Here is an 18,987-nt window from a genome sequence, read left to right as displayed (position 1 = left end):
ATGGTATCACTGCGCTTGCGCACCCTCGCTGGTCTCCACCTTTAGAGTCTGCGCCATATGACTTAAACCCTCGTGGTTCAACTTGAGCCACCCCATTCTGAAAGATGGTTACACCCACTCCTGTTCTAGAACAGGCAAGGGCGCTACCACTGTCCGGGCTTGAGGGGAGTCTCCGATCCGGATATGACAGCATGTTGACCCGGAAAAGGAGGGACCCGGGGCAGTGGGGTCTGGGCCGCGGCTATGGAGGGAGCCGGTTACAGGGTGAGTACTAAGTACGCACTTTCGCTTCTGTCTATATGGAACGTCCCCCCCCTACAGTGGTCTCCTTTTCCCTCATGTCGTGCCAGAGCTCTTGGAGCCAGGCCGATCCTTAGCAAACACACCATTCCCTGGTGACGCGCTGTCACCCTTGCTTCCACTGCCCTAATGAAGACCCATATCTTTTGGCCCCGCCCCCTGATCTGCTGAGATACTCTTATGGGCCCCGCCCCTTTTATAACTCAATTCCCTACCCCTTCTCCCCTCTCTCCTTCCATCGCCCAGTATCCGGACGTCTGGCTGGTATACAGGCTTCACTACTCGCAGTCCCATGCCCTTAGAAAATGGTTCCCCCAGGCCTTGCCCCCTGGGGAATAGCTCCTCCCTGGGTCTGCTCCCATTGGCTCCTTCTTGGGCCCCGCCCCCTTAGGTGTCTTTCTGCGCTTGGGTCCCGCCCCTCATTGGTTCCTGTCCCCAGGTTGTGTTTGAGAAGGGAGGCGTGTACCTGCACACCAGTGCCAAGAAGCACCAGGACCCGGACTCCCTCATCGCTGGCGTAATCCGTGTTGTGGAGAAGGTGGGCTGGGATGGAACAGAGCGGGATGGAGGTGGCATCTGTAGGAGTATGATCTGGTTGTCAGCTATGGGACCTTAGGATGGTTGCGGGACTAGAGAGAGAGGCGGAGCTTTGTCAGGCTTAGGGTCCAAAATGGGGAAGAAGTTTGGCAATATGGTGTGGGGAGTTAGGAGGAGAGCCCTTCTAACCCCTCCTTCCTTCCCTCAGGACAATGATGTTCTCCTGCACTGGGCTCCCGTAGAAGAGGCTGGAGATTCCACCCAAATCCTCTTCTCCAAGAAGGTAGGCTTCTCTTGCTTTGCCTTTCTCCACTTGCTTTTTTTCTAGGTCCAGGCAATGGAAGGCATTTGAAAGAGCTGGGTACAATCCCAGAACTACCCCTTGGGGCAGGTGTGACCCTTGCTGGTTTCCTCTAGTCTGTGAAATGGGGCTGAAGGTACCATTCACAGAAAGAAAGCAGACACCGTGAGGTTCATGGCCATGGGGACAGCTGCCCCTTTGTTTCTTTAGAGAGCCTTGCCAGGACACAGGAGGACAACTCAGCCTGTGGACTTGGGTTCCATGGGCTGTCAGCCCATAAGAACTTGAAGAGGTGTGGCATTTCCTTTGGGGCAGTCCTGCCATCATGTCCAGAAAGGGAACAGGACCTGACAAGGCGACTCACCGTTTTGCCAGTGCTCCTTCCTCCCCTGGTACAGGATGGCGCCCTTCTCATGATCAGTCGGCTCCTGAGGCTTCTTGCAATTGCCAGGCCCTGTGCTGGACAGTGCTGGCACCCAGATATGAGTCCAACCCAGACCTTGCCTAAGCCCTCACCCCCATTCTATTTTTGAGAAACTGAGGCATAATGAGACGAACCCCCTTTTCCAAGGTCAGAAAAGGTAGGAGGTGTTGGAACTTGGGTTTGAACCCAGACACTCTGATTCTAGAGCTCCGCCTCTTCCTGGGGAAGTAGACATTTGGGCTGGGACTCTAAAGATGAGAAGGGGGTAGGAGAGTAATTCAGGGATGGTAGGAGGAAGTGTATTGCAGGGCACAGGGGGAAGGAAGTGGGATATCTCTGTAGAGGGGTTTGCTGAAAAGGTGATCCTGAAATGCCAGGCCCAGAAGCTTGGACCCTATCCTAGAGACCCTGGGGAACTATGGGAGGAGAAAGGTGTGGGTGCAGAAAGACCTCTGGAAGGGTGGCATGTACCATATTTCCCCGAAAATAAGATCTAGCCAGACAATCAGCTCTAACGCGTCTTTTGGAGCAAAAATTAATTTTTGCTCCAAAAGACGCGTTAGAGCTGATTGTCCATCTAGGTCTTATTTTTGGGGAAACACGGTAGGAGATGGACCAAAGGACCAAGTAGAGGGAGATTGGAGGCTGGAAGTTCACGGGGAAGGCTGATATGATGGACCAGGGAGAGAGGATGAAGCTTCAGCTGGGGCTGTGGGGTTTCAGATGACATAGTGGGGTACATATGGAGATTCCAGAACACCCTGCCCCCTGCCCTGGGAGCTGGGGCAGAAGCAACCCGGATTTTGCAGTTTTCACCAACCTGGGAGGCAGTCTGAGTGCCTTTCTTGAGAATATTGCTGTCCTCCTTGGCACTCTTATTTTTGAACAACAGAAATCCACGGAGATGGGCTTCAGTATGCACATATGTATTCACGATACATTCAGCTCCAAGGAACACAAAACTGGACCAAAGACACATTAAGCAAACAAGGTAGACCTCTCATCTCACAAGACCCCCAAGGGTAATGGGGCAGCTGGCCTTGACTGGTGACATCAGAGCCTAGACCACTGAGGTTTTACTGTGATTGCTCTAATAGACTTTATTTATTTATTCTTTTTAACTTTTATTTATTTTAAGTGTGTTTTTCCAGGACCCATCAGCTCCAGGTCAAGTAGTTTTTTCAATCTAGTTGTGGAGCGCACAGCTCATAGTGGCCCATGTGGGGATCAAACTGGCAACCTTGTTAAGAGCACCACGCTCTAACCAACTGAGCTAACCAGCTGCCCTCCTGATAGCCTTTAAATGACTATTTCAGCTCCAGCCATTGCATCTGTCTTTTAAGGCAGGAAGAAGGGGGCAAGCAGGGTGCCAATCACATCTGTCCTCATCAGGAAAAACAAGAGATTGCCCAGAAATCCGCATCGGTTAGGAGTTGCATTTGGCTGTGTGTAACAGAAATAGCAATAACCGTGGCCTATGCAAGATAAGAGATCATTTCCTTCCTATGGAAAAGCCCAGAAATCAGTAGTACAGGTTCATATATCATCAATGACCCAGTTTCCTTCCATCTTTGCTCTGCCATCCTCTGCATGTCATATCCATCCTCAGCATGTGTTCATCCTCAAGGCTGTCTCATGGTCCAAAAGGGCTGCTGGAGCTCCAGCCTTTTGGACTATTTTTATGCACTCTACTTACGTGTTGCAGGTTGGCTCGTTAACTCTGTGCGTCATGATTACTCGAGGAAATATGCTGCTAGAGCAGCTACCATCTTAAAAGTCACCATTCCTTGGGCAGAGGGAAAGAGAGCTCTAGAGGTCTTCCCTGGCGATTAAACAGTCCATCCTGGAAGTGATATATCCCAGCCCCTTGGCCAGAACTAGTTGCACAGCTCCACCCAGCCAGTTCAATGAGCTGTGAGCCTGCTATGTGCTTGAGAGGCAAAGATCTGCAGATATTTGTCAGACAGCACTAATGTTAACATCAGTGAAACCTTCGAGTTCTTCATGTCACAAAACAAGGAGGGCGGAAATGGCTTTGCCAGGGCTGGTTTGGCAGCCTCGTGGACAAGTGTGCCTGCTAGTCCTTGGCCCTCCCCTCATGGCCCTAGTTTATTGCCACAGCTCCAGATATGTTCTCCCTCGACAGCACCCAAAGGGTAGCCTGAACCTGCAGGAGTGTGTTCACTCCTATAGGTGCCTTTTTGTCAGGAATTGCCCTTAAACATCCCACACGTGTCGTATCAGCTACCACTGGCCAGAGTTGGGTCCATAGGCTACTCACAACTACAGGGAAGGCTTGGAAAGCACAATATAATACGGAGAGTTCAGCTTCTCTGGTGGGAAGGGCTCTGGAAGCAGCAGCAGAAATGGCTGGGGGTCTTTCCAGCTTCATTGCCCTAATCACACAGGGTTTGTTGCAGGAGTCACAAAACACTCTGGTAACTTTAAGCAGCAAGGGATTAAATACAAAGAAGTGGAGACTTACAGGATTTTATTAGCAGGGCTGGAGGGACAGGACTGATGCTCCAGAACTGACCTTCCAGGGGCGGGAGCTGCCACCACTGCCAATGAGGCTGTGGCGAATGGGACTGTCATTGAAGCTGTTGAGTTCTCAGCCCCCACAAAGCTAGTGTCTGGGACCCGGAAGACTGAGCTGTCCCCATCCTTTCCGTGTGCAGGAAGATGGAGATGAATCTCCTCCTGGCTCGTCAGCCAAACACTGCCAAAGTGGCAGGAAGTTGCTGTCTCCTAATGTCTGCTTTCCAGATCTGAGTGCCTGTAGACTGTCTTGTGCCCAGCACCTTTAGCTGCAAGGGAGCCTGGGAAATGTAGTTTTCAGCTTTCCAGCCTTTGCGTTACAGGAAGGCACACCTGAGCTGTGAATAGACTCAGTTGCTGCAGTCTTCACACATTTTGTTCCCTCCCTGTCTTCCTCCATGGCCCGTGGCCAGTATCATCAGTTTTTACTGTATTCTAACCCTCAGCACAGCTTCTCCTGCCCAGTTTCCTGAGCTTGGTACAGTAAGAGCAGCCACTGCTGGTGTCATGCTGGGCACTTAATGTTATTTTCATAACAACCTGTGAGCTAGCTCCTATTTTTTTTGTATTGTGATAGAATTCACTTACCATAAAACTCAATTTTAAGATAAAATTTAAGATTTTCAAAGTGCATAATACAGTGGTTTTCAGTATTCACAAGACTTTGCAACCATTACCAGTGTCCAATTCCAGAACTTTTCATCATGACCAAAAGAAACCCCGTACGTGTTTCCAGTCACTCCTCATTCTCCCTTCTCCCAGCTCCTGGCAACCACTAATCTTTCTGTCTCTGAAGGTTTGCCTATTCCAGACATTTCATATATATATGGAATCATACAATTTGTGGGCCTTTGTGACTGGCTTCTTAGGATGCTTTCAAGGTTCATCCATGTTGTAGCGTGGATCAGAACTCATTCCTTTTTATTGCTGCGTAATGTCCTGTTGTGTGGCTCTACCACAGTTTGTTTATTCATCCGTTTGATGAAGAATGGGTTCTTTCTCCTTGGCTCTCAGGAATAACGTTGCTGTGAACCTTTGTGTGTGAGTTTGTGTGGCTGTTTACATTCATTTCTCTGGGTTTTACACCATATACACCTAGGCGTGGACTTGCTGGGTCATATGGTAATTCTGTGCTTGACCTTTTGAGGAACTGCCAGACTTTCCCACAGCAGCGGCACCGTTTCCATTACGACCAGCAGTGAGAGGTTCCAGTTTCTCCACATGTTCACCAACACTTGTTATTTATTACTCGTCGTCTTTACTCCAGCCGTCCTGGTGGGTTGGAGGGGGACCTGATCGTGGTTTTGATTTGAGTCGCCCTAGTGAATATTGCTTTAAGCACTGGGACCTCAGGCAGTCTCACAGGAGGGCGCCCCAGCCCCTGCTGAAGTACCTGCTCCCCAGGTGGTGGTGCTTTGGTGGAGACTTGGCTTTGAGTCCTGGCCCAGCCCCAGTCCTTGGCTGTGCTGGGCAGTGCTTCAGTTTCCCTCTTGCTTCAGTGGGGCTACCTCCTGAGGAGGGCACGTGGCTCCAATCCAGAAACTTTGAATCCACAGCCTCTCTTACTCTTTTCCTTTCTTTCCCCAAGGATGCCAGTGGGGGTGACTCATGCACCTCCGAGGAAGAACCGACCTTTGACCCCGGCTATGAACCCGACTGGGCTGTCATTAGCACTGTACGGCCACGGCCCCGCCATGCAGAGCCTATGAGAGGTAGGCCGAGCTGGTGCCCATGGTGGGGCAGGTGAAGATATATCTTACCCTCAGTAGTCATGGCTCCCCAGGCTTTGCTGCCCATGGTCAAGATGGCCGCCCAGCACTGGCTTCCAGTCCCAGGAGAGTGGAAGGGGGTGCATACTATCCCCAGCACAGGTCCAGCATGGCCAGTATCTCCAGGGTTCGCAGCCTTGCTCATGCCACTGGACCCCTTTATTGGCTGTGAATACCCCCACACGAATCCAGGCCATGGAGGCAACAGTTACAGGGTGATTCAGGCCATCTCGGAGTCACATGGTGCTGGGGGCACCAGAGGAGGCATCCGACCACTCTTGGGGAAGTCTCCTCTGGAAGAGGCGATGCCAGAGCCTGGTTCTGAGGGACACTTGGGAGTTTTTCCTCCCGGCAGAGAGAACAGCCCGTGTAAGGCCAGTGGCTAGGGGTGCTGGGTGTGGTTAGGAAACCACAGCCTTTCGTTTTGGCTCCAGTGTGGAGTCTGGAGTGAAGAGAGGATTGGAGGTGAGACAGGCAAGGGGCAGGGGACAGACCTGAGGAATCCGGTCTTCATCTTGAGGGCCACAGGAAGCTGATTTTGGAGCAGGCACATGTCCACTGGGCTCCCTTCCCATTTTATTCAGTTGTGTTTCTAAGGAAATGTGAGGTGACCCTGAGTTCCCAGAGGGCAGGGCCTGGGGCTGGCTCGTGGTGGGCTCTCAGGAGATGACTGTGTCCCTCTGGCTTCCCACATCTCTCCCGACACTGTGCCATCCCCTAGGTGCAGAGCCCAGCTCCCCCCGGGATGCCTGGGCCTTCTCGGTGAGTCTGGGGGAGCTCAAGTCCATCCGCCGGTCCAAGCCGGGCCTCAGCTGGGCCTACCTTGTCCTGGTGACTCAAGCTGGAGGCTCCCTGCCCGCCCTGCACTTCCACCGAGGGGGCACCCGTGCCCTGCTCCGAGTCCTCAGCCGCTATCTGCTGTTGGCCAGGTGAGCCTTCTGCTAGCACTGGACTTTTGTCCCTCCACAGCTACTACTGGCCCTTCAGGGCTGTTAAAGAAACAACTCAGACTGATTTAAGGCAACCAGAGGGAACTGACTGGCATGTGTAACCACAAAGTCAAACGGTTGTTTGATTTCAGGCAGGTGCCAAGTCTCAGGTTGTTAGAGTTGCTCTGTTTCCCTCTGAGTTTGGATCATTCTCAGGGGACCCCCAGCAGTCCTGGCTTAGCAGCCCTAGTGCTTCAGAAGCACCTCTTTCCCCACATTCCAGCAGCATTCCTGGGCTGCTGCCTTTCATTAGCCCGTTCCTGAACCATTCACCCTGGCCAGGGAGGTGGAAGGCGCTCATCGGCCAGCCCTGGGGTCCCGCTGAGGTGTCAGGCCCAAGACGAGGGATTCCAAGGGCAGTTGGGACCCTGCAACTGGAAGGGGGTGGGAACAGATGTGGAGCTCTGTGCTGTATGTCAGCAGACCACCTCCCCCCAGCTCCCCACAGGACTCCCGCCTCTACCTCGTCTTCCCCCATGACTCCTCCGCCCTCTCCAACTCCTTCCACCACCTCCAGCTCTTTGACCAGGACAGCTCCAACGTGGTGTCTGTGAGTGCCCAGCCCAGGCCTGGCAGCTGCGGGCAGGGAGGGGGGCTGCAATGGGTAAGGCAGGAAGGGTGAAGCTGTGACTGTCCTCTGCCTGTCCACAGCGCTTCCTCCAGGACCCCTACTCCACTACCTTCAGCAGCTTCTCCCGAGTGACCAACTTCTTCCGGGGAGCCCTGCAGCCACACCCAGAGGGGGCCTCCCCCGACCTTCCTCCAGTCCCTGATGACGAGCCCGAACCTGGATTCGAGGTCATATCCTGTGTGAGTATCAGAGTGGGCCCCCCTACTTTCTAGCTATCACTTTGGGCATGTGACTGCATTTCCCTGGGGTTCAGTTTTCGCCTCTGAAAAGAGGGGATAATAATGGCACCACCCTCACCAGTTTGCATGAATGACTGCAGAAAGTGCTTACAGCTGTGCTCCTGGTGCCTGCTGTTATTGGGGGGCCCTTCCTGACTTAGGGGTGACTTTGTCGCTGACCCAAGGAAGGAGGCGCTTTCCACCCTGAACATTAACTGTCCTTTGAGCTAAGAAGGGTTCTGAGGTGACTGAGGTGGCCTGGGATGAGGTTGGGAGCACTGTGGGCTCCCCCACAGACGGGAGCCCGCCTGGCCTGGTTGAGCCCCTGCCCTGGGCTCACTTGCCTTGTGTCCTGCAGGTGGAGCTGGGTCCTCGGCCCACTGTGGAGCGGGCGCCTCCCGTCACAGAGGAGGACTGGGCCCAGCACGTGGGCCCTGAGGGCCGCCTGCAGCAAGTCCCTGAGCTGAGAGCCCGGATCTTCTCAGGGGTGAGGTGCTGGGTGGATGGGGAGGACTGGGCAGGACCCGCAGGTGGCCAGGGGGGCCCCTCTGAGCTTCCTGCCTGCTCTGCCCCCCAGGGTCTGAGCCCCGGCCTGAGGCGCGAGGCCTGGAAGTTCCTCCTGGGGTACCTCAGCTGGGAGGGCTCAGCCGAGGAGCACAAGGCCCACGTGCGCAGGAAAACGTGAGTGAGCAGCTGCCACCCACCCGCCAGGCTCAGCCTCTCTTCTCCCAGCCTCCCATGTGGGTGGGAGGTTCTGATCAGTCTGCCCCGGCGGCCAGCAAGACACCCGGCACGTCGCAGGTCCGCACACGGGCTTGCTCCCCAGAAAACTGAGAGCCTGCCACGTGCTGGGCTGACCTGCTCACAAGGAAGACAGAGGGACAGGTCAGGTCCCCTCCCCATCTCCATTGCTGTTTTCATCCTGGCGTCACACTGTTTCAGTGTTCAACCACTTTGCTTTCTAAACTGTGGGGCCCAACTCTCCTCATTCCTCGTATATATTGTGCCCCTGCTCTGCGTCCTCGTTCCCAGCCCCAGTGCTCTCTGTCCAGTGGTGGTGACAGACTTTCAACAAAAGCCCACAGGGTGTCCTGTGTCCTGAGAGATGTCATGAGGGGCAGCATGGGGTAAGGGCAGGATGACCAGGTAGCCTGCTTGGGTCTGCTTAGTCAGAGGGGCTCTGAGGCGCTGACTGGGGCTGAGCCCTGAAGGCTAACGAGGTGGTCTCTGCCACCCCTCAGGGACGAGTATTTCCGAATGAAGCTGCAGTGGAAATCAGTGAGTCCTGAGCAGGAGCGGAGGAACTCATTGCTGCACGGATACCGCAGCCTTATCGGTGGGTGCTGTGAGAGCGAGCCCCCGCTCCCCAGGAGTGGGGATGGTGTCATCGGGGGGGAGGTGGGGGTGAGCAGGGTGGTAGTGGCCAAGGGCGGAGCAGGGGAAGGGAGGGAGGAGAGCCAGGCTCCTTGAGTTCAAATCCCAGCTGCCATCTACTATTGCACTATGAGATCTCAGCAAGTGATTCTAGCCCTGGGCCTCAGTTTCTCTATCTGTGGATGGTTAGTAACTGTCGGTTTCTGGGAACACGGGACCTCACTCCACAGTGTTCAGATGGTTTCAGGACTGGTCCACACCTGTCAGGGGTCTGCCGATGAGAGTGGGGGCTAATTCCAGTGGCCAGAAGGACAGGCCGCCAGCACCTGTCTCACCTTGCATCCTGCACCCTATTCTCGCAGAGAGAGATGTGAGCCGCACAGACAGGAGCAACAAGTTCTACGAGGGTCCGGACAACCCCGGGCTGGGCCTGCTCAACGACATCCTTCTCACCTACTGCATGTATCACTTCGACCTCGGTGCGGCACCAGGGGGCGGGGCCAGGGGCGGGGCCTGTCCTTGGATGGTGCTGAGGGCCTGGGCCAGGCCCTGACCCCGTGTCCCCCCAGGCTATGTCCAGGGCATGAGTGACCTCCTCTCCCCGATCCTCTACGTCATTCAGAACGAAGTGGATGCCTTCTGGTGTTTCTGTGGCTTCATGGAGCTTGTGGTAAGGCTCAGGGTGGGGTGGGAGACAGGCCCCCTCCAAAGAATGGGGGTCCAGCCCTTCACGTGGCCCTCCCCCCGCAGCACGGGAACTTTGAGGAGAGTCAGGAGACGATGAAGCGGCAACTCGGGCAGCTCCTGCTGCTCCTCCGGGTGCTGGACCCGCCGCTCTGCGACTTCCTGGGTATGTGTCTTGGTGGCAGGGGACAGCGGGGCCACAGTTGTTGCCGGAGTTTCTGGGAGTGAGTGGTGCTAGACAATGTCCAGGACATTTGGTCCTGATCCAAACAAAAGGAACATTTCACATAATCCAGAACCCAAAACTTACCTGTAAAAGCAGGATTGCAGTTTGGGGCAAAACATCAGCAAATGCAGGTGTGTGTTCACTTCTGTGTGTCCGCCTGCCCCATGGTCTGCTCCCATCAGTCCCGTACTTCTCAGATGAAGGACCTGGGCATGCCTCTGAGCACTTCCTTTTTCCACCCAGCTCTTATCTCCACTCGTCTTGAGCCAGGGGTTAGAAACAGTTCTCTGGGCTCCTGGTGCTGGGACTGCTACATTCCGGCTTTTGAATGTTTCTTCATTACTTGTTCAGTGTAACAAATGCTGGAAATTCAGGTAAAAGAAAAAGTACAAGTTACTGTGGATAGTAATAATCTTTTTGAGTGCAGATGATGATACGTTAACTTATTTTTCCCTGGGGGAGGGACACACACTGGGCCTCACTGCACTGAAGAGGAAAGCACATGCCACTTCCGAGGACGCTCAGACATTAGCTGCCTCTCTTTGTCATTAAAAGTTCTCTAAACCATCACTTTTTTCGACTGCACAAGTGTACTTCCCTCTTAAGGATTTGTAAGAATAGATTTGATCTGACCTGCTGACATTTAGGTTATTTGTAGTTTTTCATTATGATGAATATACTCTGGGTAATTTCCTTAGGTTACATTCCAAAAAGTGAAATTGTATCTAGGGCAGTACATGTTTTTACAGCTTTTTAAATGACTGTCCCTGTCGTTGCTTTCCTGGAAAATTCTGCCAAATTCTGTTTTGCTAGCAGCATACACGGGTGTCAGTTTCCTCAGGCCTCCACCAACACTGGGCAGTGAATGGATTTTATTTTTCCTTTGAACGGGCTCGTCTTACTGCATCTCTCCATGTGAGAGTGGACAGCATGGGACAGCTCACCTCGTCTGGGGTTGGGAAGGCCGGATGGGAAAGGTTCCTGCCGACACAGCATTCCGGTCTCTGCTCAGCAGCCTTCCCACACTGGGCATAAGTTACTTGCCTAGACTGCGGGAGGGCCTCACAGGGTGACTTCTCAGAGCCTCAGTCTGACCACCGGGCAGAGTGTGAATTAGAATAGGATTCTTTGCTCCCACTGCCCATCCCCCCATTGTCCTCCTCTAGACTCTCAGGACTCCGGCTCTCTCTGCTTCTGCTTCCGGTGGCTGCTCATCTGGTTCAAGAGGGAATTCCCCTTCCTGGATGTCCTTCGACTGTGGGAGGTGGGCCAGCCAGCTTGGGTGGGAGAACTGGGGGAGGTGGGCAGGGGCAGACCTGGGTGGGACCTCAGGCAGAGGCTGGGCCATGACCCCTCCCTCTGTGACCCTTAGGTGCTGTGGACAGGGCTCCCTGGCCCGAATCTGCACCTGCTCGTGGCCTGTGCCATCCTGGACATGGAGCGGGACACCCTCATGCTTTCTGGCTTCGGCTCCAATGAGATCCTCAAGGTGAGGCCCTGGCCCCTCCCAGTCTCCACCTTTTCCCTCCATCCTGACCTGTGCAGAGGAGACAGAGTAGCTGGATGTGAATTCCACGGAGACTGGCTCTGAGCCTGTGCCACAGTACCTTGCAGTAGTTGGTATTCAAAATAGGATCGTTGAAAGTGTGGTTAGCTAACCTCTGAGCATGGTGCACATGATATGAGCTTTATTTTTTCCTACCCCATCCTATCCCTGCCTCCCAGCAGTGTCGTCACAGAGCTTGTGGCCCCTGCACGAGTGGGGGTCCTAGCGCTCCCTCAGTAACTTAATGCTGGATGGGGCCACGGGGGTGGAGCTCCGCTCCCCTTCCCTTCGTGGCATCCTGCATCTGGTAAGCAGCTTGGGAGAGTGTGACTTCCCCTGATCCCTCAGCTCCACGATGAGTCCCAAGAGGGCCAGTCGTGTCTGCCTTCCCTCCATTGTGTCCCCAGAACGAGGCACAGAGTAGGTGCTCAGGCGGTGGTGGTGGAGTGCTTGCAGGCAGGCAGGCCTGACCCACCCCCATTCCATAGCACATCAACGAGCTGACCATGAAGTTGAGTGTGGAGGACGTGCTGACACGAGCTGAGGCCCTCTACCGGCAGCTGACTGCCTGCACAGTGAGTCCCTGACCCTCCCAACAGCTCCCTTCCCCCGCCCCGTCAAACCTCTGATGTTTCGTTCAACATCCCCCAACCCACCAGGAGCTGCCCCACAACGTTCAGGAGGTCCTGGGTCTGGTGCCGCCCACAGAGCCCCGCAGCCCCTCACCCCCCGCCTCCCCACTGCCGCTGTCGCCCACCCGGGCCCCACCGGCCCCGCCGCTCCCCGCGGAAACAGCCCCGCAGCCGGACAGCAGCTTGGAGATCCTGCCTGAGGAGGAGGAAGAGGAAGGCACTGACTCCTAACATCCCCGGGCCGCAGCAGCCTGCTCCCGCACAGCACTTTATCCAGCTCCAGCCTCTCCCGGAGGCTGGGGGTGGAGCGAGCTGAGAGGGGCGGGGCCTCCCGCCATGCCTCTCGTGCCCTCCTGATTAGCTGGTTTCACTGACACTTCTCATGTCCAGCTGGCCTCGTGAAGGGGGAGGAAAGAGGCTGCCACGTTGCCTTGAACCTGGATGGGGAAGGGGTGGTTTGTGGTCCCCTCTGTAGAGCAGGTGTCTGACCATGTAACCCTGACCGGGCCAATGAGACGTAAGAGGGGGTCCCTTGGGGGTAAGGAGGTGGGGCTTGTGGAGGCAAGGCTCCCTTAACTGCCTGAGTTTGGGGCTTTTGGAAGAGTGAGGATGGGGTGCTGGAGTGCGGCCGTCACCTAACAGCTGTGCGGAGACACATCCCGGACATAACCAAGATGGAAGGGCCTGCAGAGCTGCTCATTCTGGCGACCCTTCCTACCAGCCAGCTTCTTGTTCCGTGAGAAAAATAAACTCGTGTTTAACCCACTGTTGTTCGGGTTTTCTGTTACTTGGCATCAGGCCCCAACTGTGTCGTGACAGTTGGGGCAGGCATTGTGATTACCATTAACCTGTGGTGCAAAGCAGTGTCCGTCCTCACCCAGTGAAGCTCCGCTGCCCTGGCAGAAGGACAGCTTCTGGGGCTCCGGGATAGGCACAGCCCCTTTTACCATGAGGGCTAATGCTTTCTTTGCTCCAAGCAAATTGGGGAAGCGAAAGCCAGGGAGGGGCCAGGACCACATGATTTTTTTTCGAAAATACTTTAATACTGGGTCCTCTTGGGGGGGGTGTGCGGAGCAGTTAAATGTAGGGCTGGCGGGTGGGTGGCCTCCCCCTTTTCGGATTCGCACAGGGGCTGGCTGGGACCAGGCTCTTCCATGCGTGCAAGCCCCTCCTCGTTGTGGATCTGGCTGTTGATCAACAGAGCAGCACGCAGCGCCGACTTGACGGCAGTCTCCACCCAGCCATGCGGGTAGGCCGTATGCTCCCCGGCGAAGTAGATGCGACCGTGGGGAACCTCCCAGTTGAACTGCCTGTCGTCCTTGTCAGCTAGCGAGAGCTTTGGCGGCTGCACGACGAAGCCGCCCTGGCTGTACGGGTCCTCTGCCCAGCGCTTGACGACGCCGCTGCCGTCCCAGAGCCGGTACACAATCGGCCCGTGCAGCGCCGCCACGTCGTCGAGTGCCAAGCGCAGCGTCTCTTCCAGACTCAGGCCGGCAAACGGAGCGGTCGCGTCCGACCACGTGTACGAGGCCAGCAGAAGCGCGCCCTCTCCCGGCGGCGGGTAGAATATCATGCGCGATGGGCGGTCCGTGTTCGAGTGGCCTCCCTCGATGTGCTCGTCGTGCCAAAAGGGACGGCGGAAACTCAGGAACACCTTGGTGGCCGGCACGTAGTGCAGAGCGCGCAGAGCTTCCTGCCGCTTCCGCGACAGCGGAGGCGAGAATTTCATGCGCTGCAGCGCCGGCCCGCTCGCGGTCAGCAGCACCACGTCGGCGGCCAGGCTCTGGTCCCGGAGCGCGCTCCCTATGTGCACGCGCACCTCGTGCGTTTCCTGCGTCAACGCCACAACTGGCGTGTGCAACAGCACGGGCCCCGACAGCGAGCTCAGTAGCGCGCGCGGCAGCAGGTCCCAGCCGCCCACGATGCGGCTGTACCTGTGGGTGGGGCGGAGCGGGAGCGTGACCTGGGCTCTCGGGCCCTGCCCCTTTCCCGCTGGCTCCTCCCTGGGCATGCCCTGGTACCTAGTCTAGTTTTCACCTGCCGGGTTCCCTCTAATCCCGCCCCTTCTCGCAGGCCCCGCCCACTCCGTTACTGGCCCACAATTGAAAAGTGCCTGCGCCCCACGAATCCGGCCCGTTCATCTACCTCTGCACTGTTTTCTCCCTGACGTCCCCCGAGGACCGAGGAGCAGAGAATTGTGTGACCCAGGACGCCTATTCTCTTGTGGGCAAGGCCCTTCTCCGGGAACCTTTCTTCCCAGTTCCTCCCAACGACCCCGGATGCGGGGCCGTGTAGCCAGACTTCAGCGCCCTGTCTCTTCGCCCCCTTGGCCTCTGCTCTCTACAAGCCGCTCCCTTCTTGCCAGTCCCATTCAATACCGGTGGCCCCGCCCACTGTTGCTCTCCCCGAAATGCCCCGCAGGCTCCTCCCCTTCTCACAGGCCCCGCCCCTCACCGGAGACGGTCGCTGAGGCAGCTGTGGGCCCGCAGGGCCTCAGCAAAACTGAGATAGAAGAAGCCGTCCTCGGACATCACGTCTCCCAGGAGCTGCGTGGCGGCCTGGCTCAGTTTCCCCTCCCCTAGGAGGTATTCCTGGGGGACGGAAGCGGATCCGGTCAGGGCCTAAGCAGGCTGCACCTGCCGGCTCCCCACTCCCACGGGAGTCCCCTCCCAGGCTGAGCCTCTGGTACCGTAGCAGGACCGTGAGCTTAGTACGATTTCCAGGACCTTAGCGATCCGGTCCCCCTCTTGTGACAGATGAGATAACTGAAGCCCAGAGCGCGGGGGAGGGACGTGTCCAGCCCCAGGGTCAAGCAGGGAGGCTGTGTCATGCCTGGGGTCCCTGACCCCCGGGGCCAAAGCCCAGGGTACCCTCTTTGTCCTGGTTCCTCAGACAGAAACACGGAGGCCCCCACTCACCAGGAGCGTGTGCCTTTCAAATTTATTCATTGCTCTTCTGCAGCCCAGCGTCTTGAGATCTTTGAGGGCCTGCAGTGGAACAAGCAGACAGCGCTGAGCTGTGGGGGGCAGGACCGCAGAGGTCAGGCCTCGGGTCCCAACCTGGGTTCTCTTCCTGCTTCTGCCCATTGCCGGCCATTGACCACTCTTGTTCAAGCTGCCAGGCCTTTGCCCATGCTGTGCACTCAGCCTTGCCCTCCACTGCTACTCACTCAGATGCCGCCACTCTGGGAAGACTTCCTGAGTCGTTAATGCTCCCTGTCGCCCTGTCCACCCAGACACTGCCACGTCCATCCCTACTGGGTACTACTTTGCTTTATATGTCCTGGGCTGTGAGCTCCGTGCAGGCAGGGATTGGGTCTGTGTCAGTGCTGTGTGTTTCTGGTGCCCAGTAATTATTTGTCACCCGGATCATCGTGGGCACAGACAGAAGTGGAGTCCCCTTCTGCCATTCATCAACCAGACAGGGCACGACTGCTGAGGGGGTTTATTCATGCCCCCCCACCCCCCCCCCGCCCACAGCTCTCTTGTGGCTCCCCGGCACCTGGAGCCAGAGTTCTAGCCCCTCAGCCTGACATTGGAGGTCCCTACTGGCCCCTGGGTCACCATCTCTTACGTCAGCTTTGGGCCTGCAGTACAATATCCAGTGCCTAGACCACCCTCAGGTCTCCCCCACCCCCACCCCCATGCCCTTGTCCCGCTGCCTCACCTCTGCCATCCTTCACCACTTTGTTCAAGTCTCATCCCCTCACTGCCCCGTCTGATTTCAGCCCTCTTCTTTGTCCACAGGACTTCCCCCTCGTGACTGGGGGAGCTCCCTGAAGTATGTGCCCCTCCAGTCACCATTCACCTCTCATTTCCCTAGGCTCCCTGAACTGGGAGGTGTCAGGGCACAGAAATGGCCCACCCTTGTCCAGGACGGGAGGTGGACGATTAGGAGCTCCCAGAGGAGTATGAGATCAGCTCCTCCCTGAGGGCATCAGGGAAGCCTTCCTGGAGGAGGGACCATTAGAGCTGGTTCTTGAGGGATGAGCAGGGTTCCCTGGGTGGGAAAGGGAAAGGGTCTTCCAAGCATGGTCGGAAGCAGGGCAAGGGCATGGGTGAACAAGCATTTGGGGTACAAAGGAGCACAGAGCAGAGGGTGTTTGGGCCACCATGAGGGCTTTGTGGGGGCAACAAAAACTTCTTGGAGGAGAGAAGATAAGGCTAGAGGGGTGGGAGAGACCAGACCGCTCAGGGCTTGAACCTGAAGCTGAAGCACAGGGGAGCCACAGGGCGGGGAGGGCTGTGAGCAGGGGAGGGACAGGGTGAGGACCCAAGGAAGAGGATGAGGCCTGAATTGGGGCTGGGGCTGTGGGGACAGAGAGGCAGGAACATTGTGAGTCAGAGGGCAGGAAGGACTCAGCGGGGGACTGATGGTGGGAGGGAAGGTAGGGGAGACTGGGGTGTCTGCCTTGTGTGTGGGGGGTGTTGACAGGGCTGCTGTGAGATGGGGAACCCAAGGGGTGTATGAGCGGGTTTAGGGGAAGATACTGAGCTCAGTGGGAGCTGGAGGTTCCTCGGGGTGGCCAGGGGGAGACCGGTGTAGGTGTGGGTCTCAGGAGATGGATCTGCCAGCAGAACAAAGTTGTAGAAAGATGACTTACTTTGTCCAGGACAGTGTGTGGGTGAGGAGAGGATCAGAGACCAAAGGCTGATGGGGCTTTGGGCGTCGGCAGAGTTTACAGGGAAACTAAAGATGGAAGAGTCAGCGACAAGAGACCAGAAGGCATGCGAGACAGAAGGAAAACCAGGCCAGGGAGAAGGCTGGGCGATGGTCCGGAGACAGGACGAGGGGTACAGGACAGAACAGTGTGGAGGACGGGGTGGCAGGAGGGCAGAGCTTCGGGACTGGCCGGGTGCCTACCTTGTTGAGAGCCATCTGGTAGATTTCCTCAGGCGCACGGCCCTTTTCCCTGGGGCACAGTTTGTAGCCCAACTTCTCGGGCATGGTCTCCACCACGTAATTCCGCAGCTTCATATCCCCCACTTCTGTCCATGTGTTCTCGTCATACTGGGTGAATTTGGTCAAGTTGAGTCCCAGGCTCTTGCAGAGCTTGTGGAGGACCCTGAGGGAGAGGGCGAGGCTGGTGAGGGGGCAGGGGGATAGTGGACGCCTCTCCCCACAGGGCTTGGAGAAGGGAGGGGGTGGGTAGGGTAGCTGGGGTGGGGTTTGGGAATGGGCATGAGGCTGGGGTGGGGCTAGATTTGGGGTCATCAGTGGTGGGGACGGGAATGAAATGGGAACAAGTATGGAAGGCTGAGGGCAGGACTGGCAGGACTGGGTTTGGAGTGGGAGTTGGCTCTCCCTGGGGTTGGATGGAGGCTTGGGAAAGGGAACACACCAGGCTGAGGGGCGGTAGAGCGGGGAGCCCAGAGGGGCCGAGCAGGGCTAGCTGGGGGCGCAGCTGGACTTGGTGGCCTAAACACTTCAGGAGTACAGTGCTGACGCTGGGATTAGGGAGAGGACAGAACTGGAGGCAAGGTTTCGACCTGACTTCACTGGGGGGATAGGTTTGGGGTCAGACTTGAAGTCCGGCTGGGGCTGGAATTGGGGTTGAGTTGAGGATGTGGCTGAGTCTGGGCACGGAGCAGGGGCCCGCCTTGCACAGGTCTGGCCTCACCTGTGAGAGCTGGGCATGCGCATGGCTCCAAGCTCCCCTATCCAGCCCGTCTTCTGGTCCCGGTAGGTGAGGATGCGGCCCCCAATTCTGTTGTCTGCCTCCAGGATGGTGACCTGAGGGATCCAGGGCATCCAGCAGGGCCCTTCAACTCTTCCCACTGTGCCAGCCCCCACCCTGTGCCAGCCTCCACCCTGTGCCAGCCCCCACCTTCCATCCCCACAGCAGCACAGACCTAGTCTAGACTAGGGGAGGTGGGAGGGGCTGCTGGGAGAACAGAACATCATAGCGAGCATGTGCAATATAAGTTTCATTCTGCAGCAGGAAGGCTGCTGGCCAGATTACAGAGGGACTTTCCAGGTCGGGGAAGGGGAAATTTCTCATATGCATGGAAGCCCCTGGCCTGACCCATTCTCAATCTTGGATTTCAGTGAGAGGGGCAGTGGTTAGATCTCAGGGGGCAGTTCCCCTTAGGCGGAGTGTCCATCTCCACCAACACAAATTTCCCCCAGAAAGTTGGAGGAGATTTCCAGGGACTTCCCCTGGGATAAGAGAGAATGGGGCAGGGAAAGTCAAAGGGCGCTCAGTGCAGACACGCATTCCCTTGGGTTTCACAAAAGAGCATGGGGGAAAGCATAGCTCCCTTTCTGTACCTCCCACCATCCCCACCCCTCAACAGCTGCGGCAGGAAAGACTCAAAGTAGATTGCAAGCAGCACTTCTCACCTTGTGTCCAGCATCACTGAGCACCTTGGCGGCCACCAGCCCAGCCACACCAGCACCAACCACTATCACTCTCTGGGGCTTTGAGGTCCGATTGAGGCCCAAGGTCACGACTTTGAGCAGCTGCTCATAGTCAGGATCCTGCATGCATCTCTCGAAGGGGTCCTGGCTGTGGGCAGTCTTCCAGTCCAGGGAGGCCAGCAGGAGGAGGAAGATGGGGACCAGAGCAAGGAGGCGCCAGGCTGGGGTGGGGGGGAGGACAGGGTCAGTGGATATGTGGGGGAAGAAAAGTGGTTCTTACCCCCCCACCTCCCACCCCACAGGGACCTCTCCCCTGCTTACTTACCCAGTGAGGTCATGACTCTTGCTGGGAGACGGTGTCTGGGTTGGAGGGGAAGCAAGGGCCGCTGTGACAGGGGCCTGGGCCCCACCCCAGCCTGACACCCTGGGTGGCTGCCCAGCTCCCACTTCAGCCCTCA

General features: G+C 56.7%; 2 protein-coding genes across 5 annotated transcripts in view; one reads left to right on the top strand and one right to left on the bottom strand.

The window, feature by feature from the left end:
• Positions 1–112: 112 nt before the first annotated feature.
• Positions 113–12,935, top strand: TBC1D17 (TBC1 domain family member 17). Its single transcript, XM_019741481.3, has 17 exons — positions 113–264; positions 740–838; positions 1,046–1,120; positions 5,689–5,812; positions 6,591–6,798; positions 7,297–7,408; positions 7,510–7,668; positions 8,066–8,194; positions 8,285–8,388; positions 8,949–9,043; positions 9,444–9,560; positions 9,651–9,751; positions 9,832–9,931; positions 11,158–11,255; positions 11,364–11,480; positions 12,026–12,112; positions 12,197–12,935. The coding sequence occupies exons 1-17, from the start codon at positions 244–246 to the stop codon at positions 12,398–12,400; spliced, it is 1,950 nt and encodes a 649-aa protein (XP_019597040.1). The 5' UTR covers positions 113–243; the 3' UTR covers positions 12,401–12,935.
• A 249-nt stretch (positions 12,936–13,184) lies between these two features.
• Positions 13,185–18,987, bottom strand: part of IL4I1 (interleukin 4 induced 1) — a 34,611-nt gene continuing 28,808 nt past the window's right edge. The window contains exons 1-7 of one of the 4 annotated variants that reach the window (XM_088800033.1): positions 18,855–18,907; positions 18,512–18,750; positions 17,790–17,902; positions 17,033–17,234; positions 15,088–15,156; positions 14,624–14,760; positions 13,185–14,103 (exon numbers count right to left, since the gene is read on the bottom strand). In XM_088800033.1, coding sequence (XP_088656159.1) covers positions 13,209–14,103; positions 14,624–14,760; positions 15,088–15,156; positions 17,033–17,234; positions 17,790–17,902; positions 18,512–18,750; positions 18,855–18,867 — 1,668 coding nt within the window. In that variant the 5' untranslated portion in view covers positions 18,868–18,907 and the 3' untranslated portion in view covers positions 13,185–13,208. Of the gene's footprint in view, positions 14,104–14,623; positions 14,761–15,087; positions 15,157–17,032; positions 17,235–17,789; positions 17,903–18,511; positions 18,751–18,854; positions 18,908–18,987 lie in introns of those variants that run through there. The other 3 variants (XM_019741443.3, XM_088800034.1, XM_019741444.3) reach the window with 3 other exon arrangements.

The sequence above is a fragment of the Rhinolophus sinicus genome, chromosome 8 (assembly GCF_057876585.1).
Source record: "Rhinolophus sinicus isolate RSI-liver-muscle chromosome 8, RSI-T2T, whole genome shotgun sequence".
NCBI classification, from domain to species: Eukaryota; Metazoa; Chordata; class Mammalia; order Chiroptera; family Rhinolophidae; genus Rhinolophus; species Rhinolophus sinicus.
The sequence above is the reverse complement of the archived record's forward strand: the minus strand, read 5'-3'. Positions and strand labels throughout refer to the sequence as shown.

Excerpts from the sequence above, each read along its gene's own strand:
- TBC1D17 (XM_019741481.3), top strand. The coding sequence starts at position 244 with ATGGAGGGAGCCGGTTACAGG. Across the intron at positions 7,409-7,509 it reads ACAGCTCCAACGTGGTGTCT|CGCTTCCTCCAGGACCCCTA; the intron begins GTGAGTGCCCAG and ends GCCTGTCCACAG. Across the intron at positions 8,195-8,284 it reads GAGCCCGGATCTTCTCAGGG|GGTCTGAGCCCCGGCCTGAG; the intron begins GTGAGGTGCTGG and ends TCTGCCCCCCAG.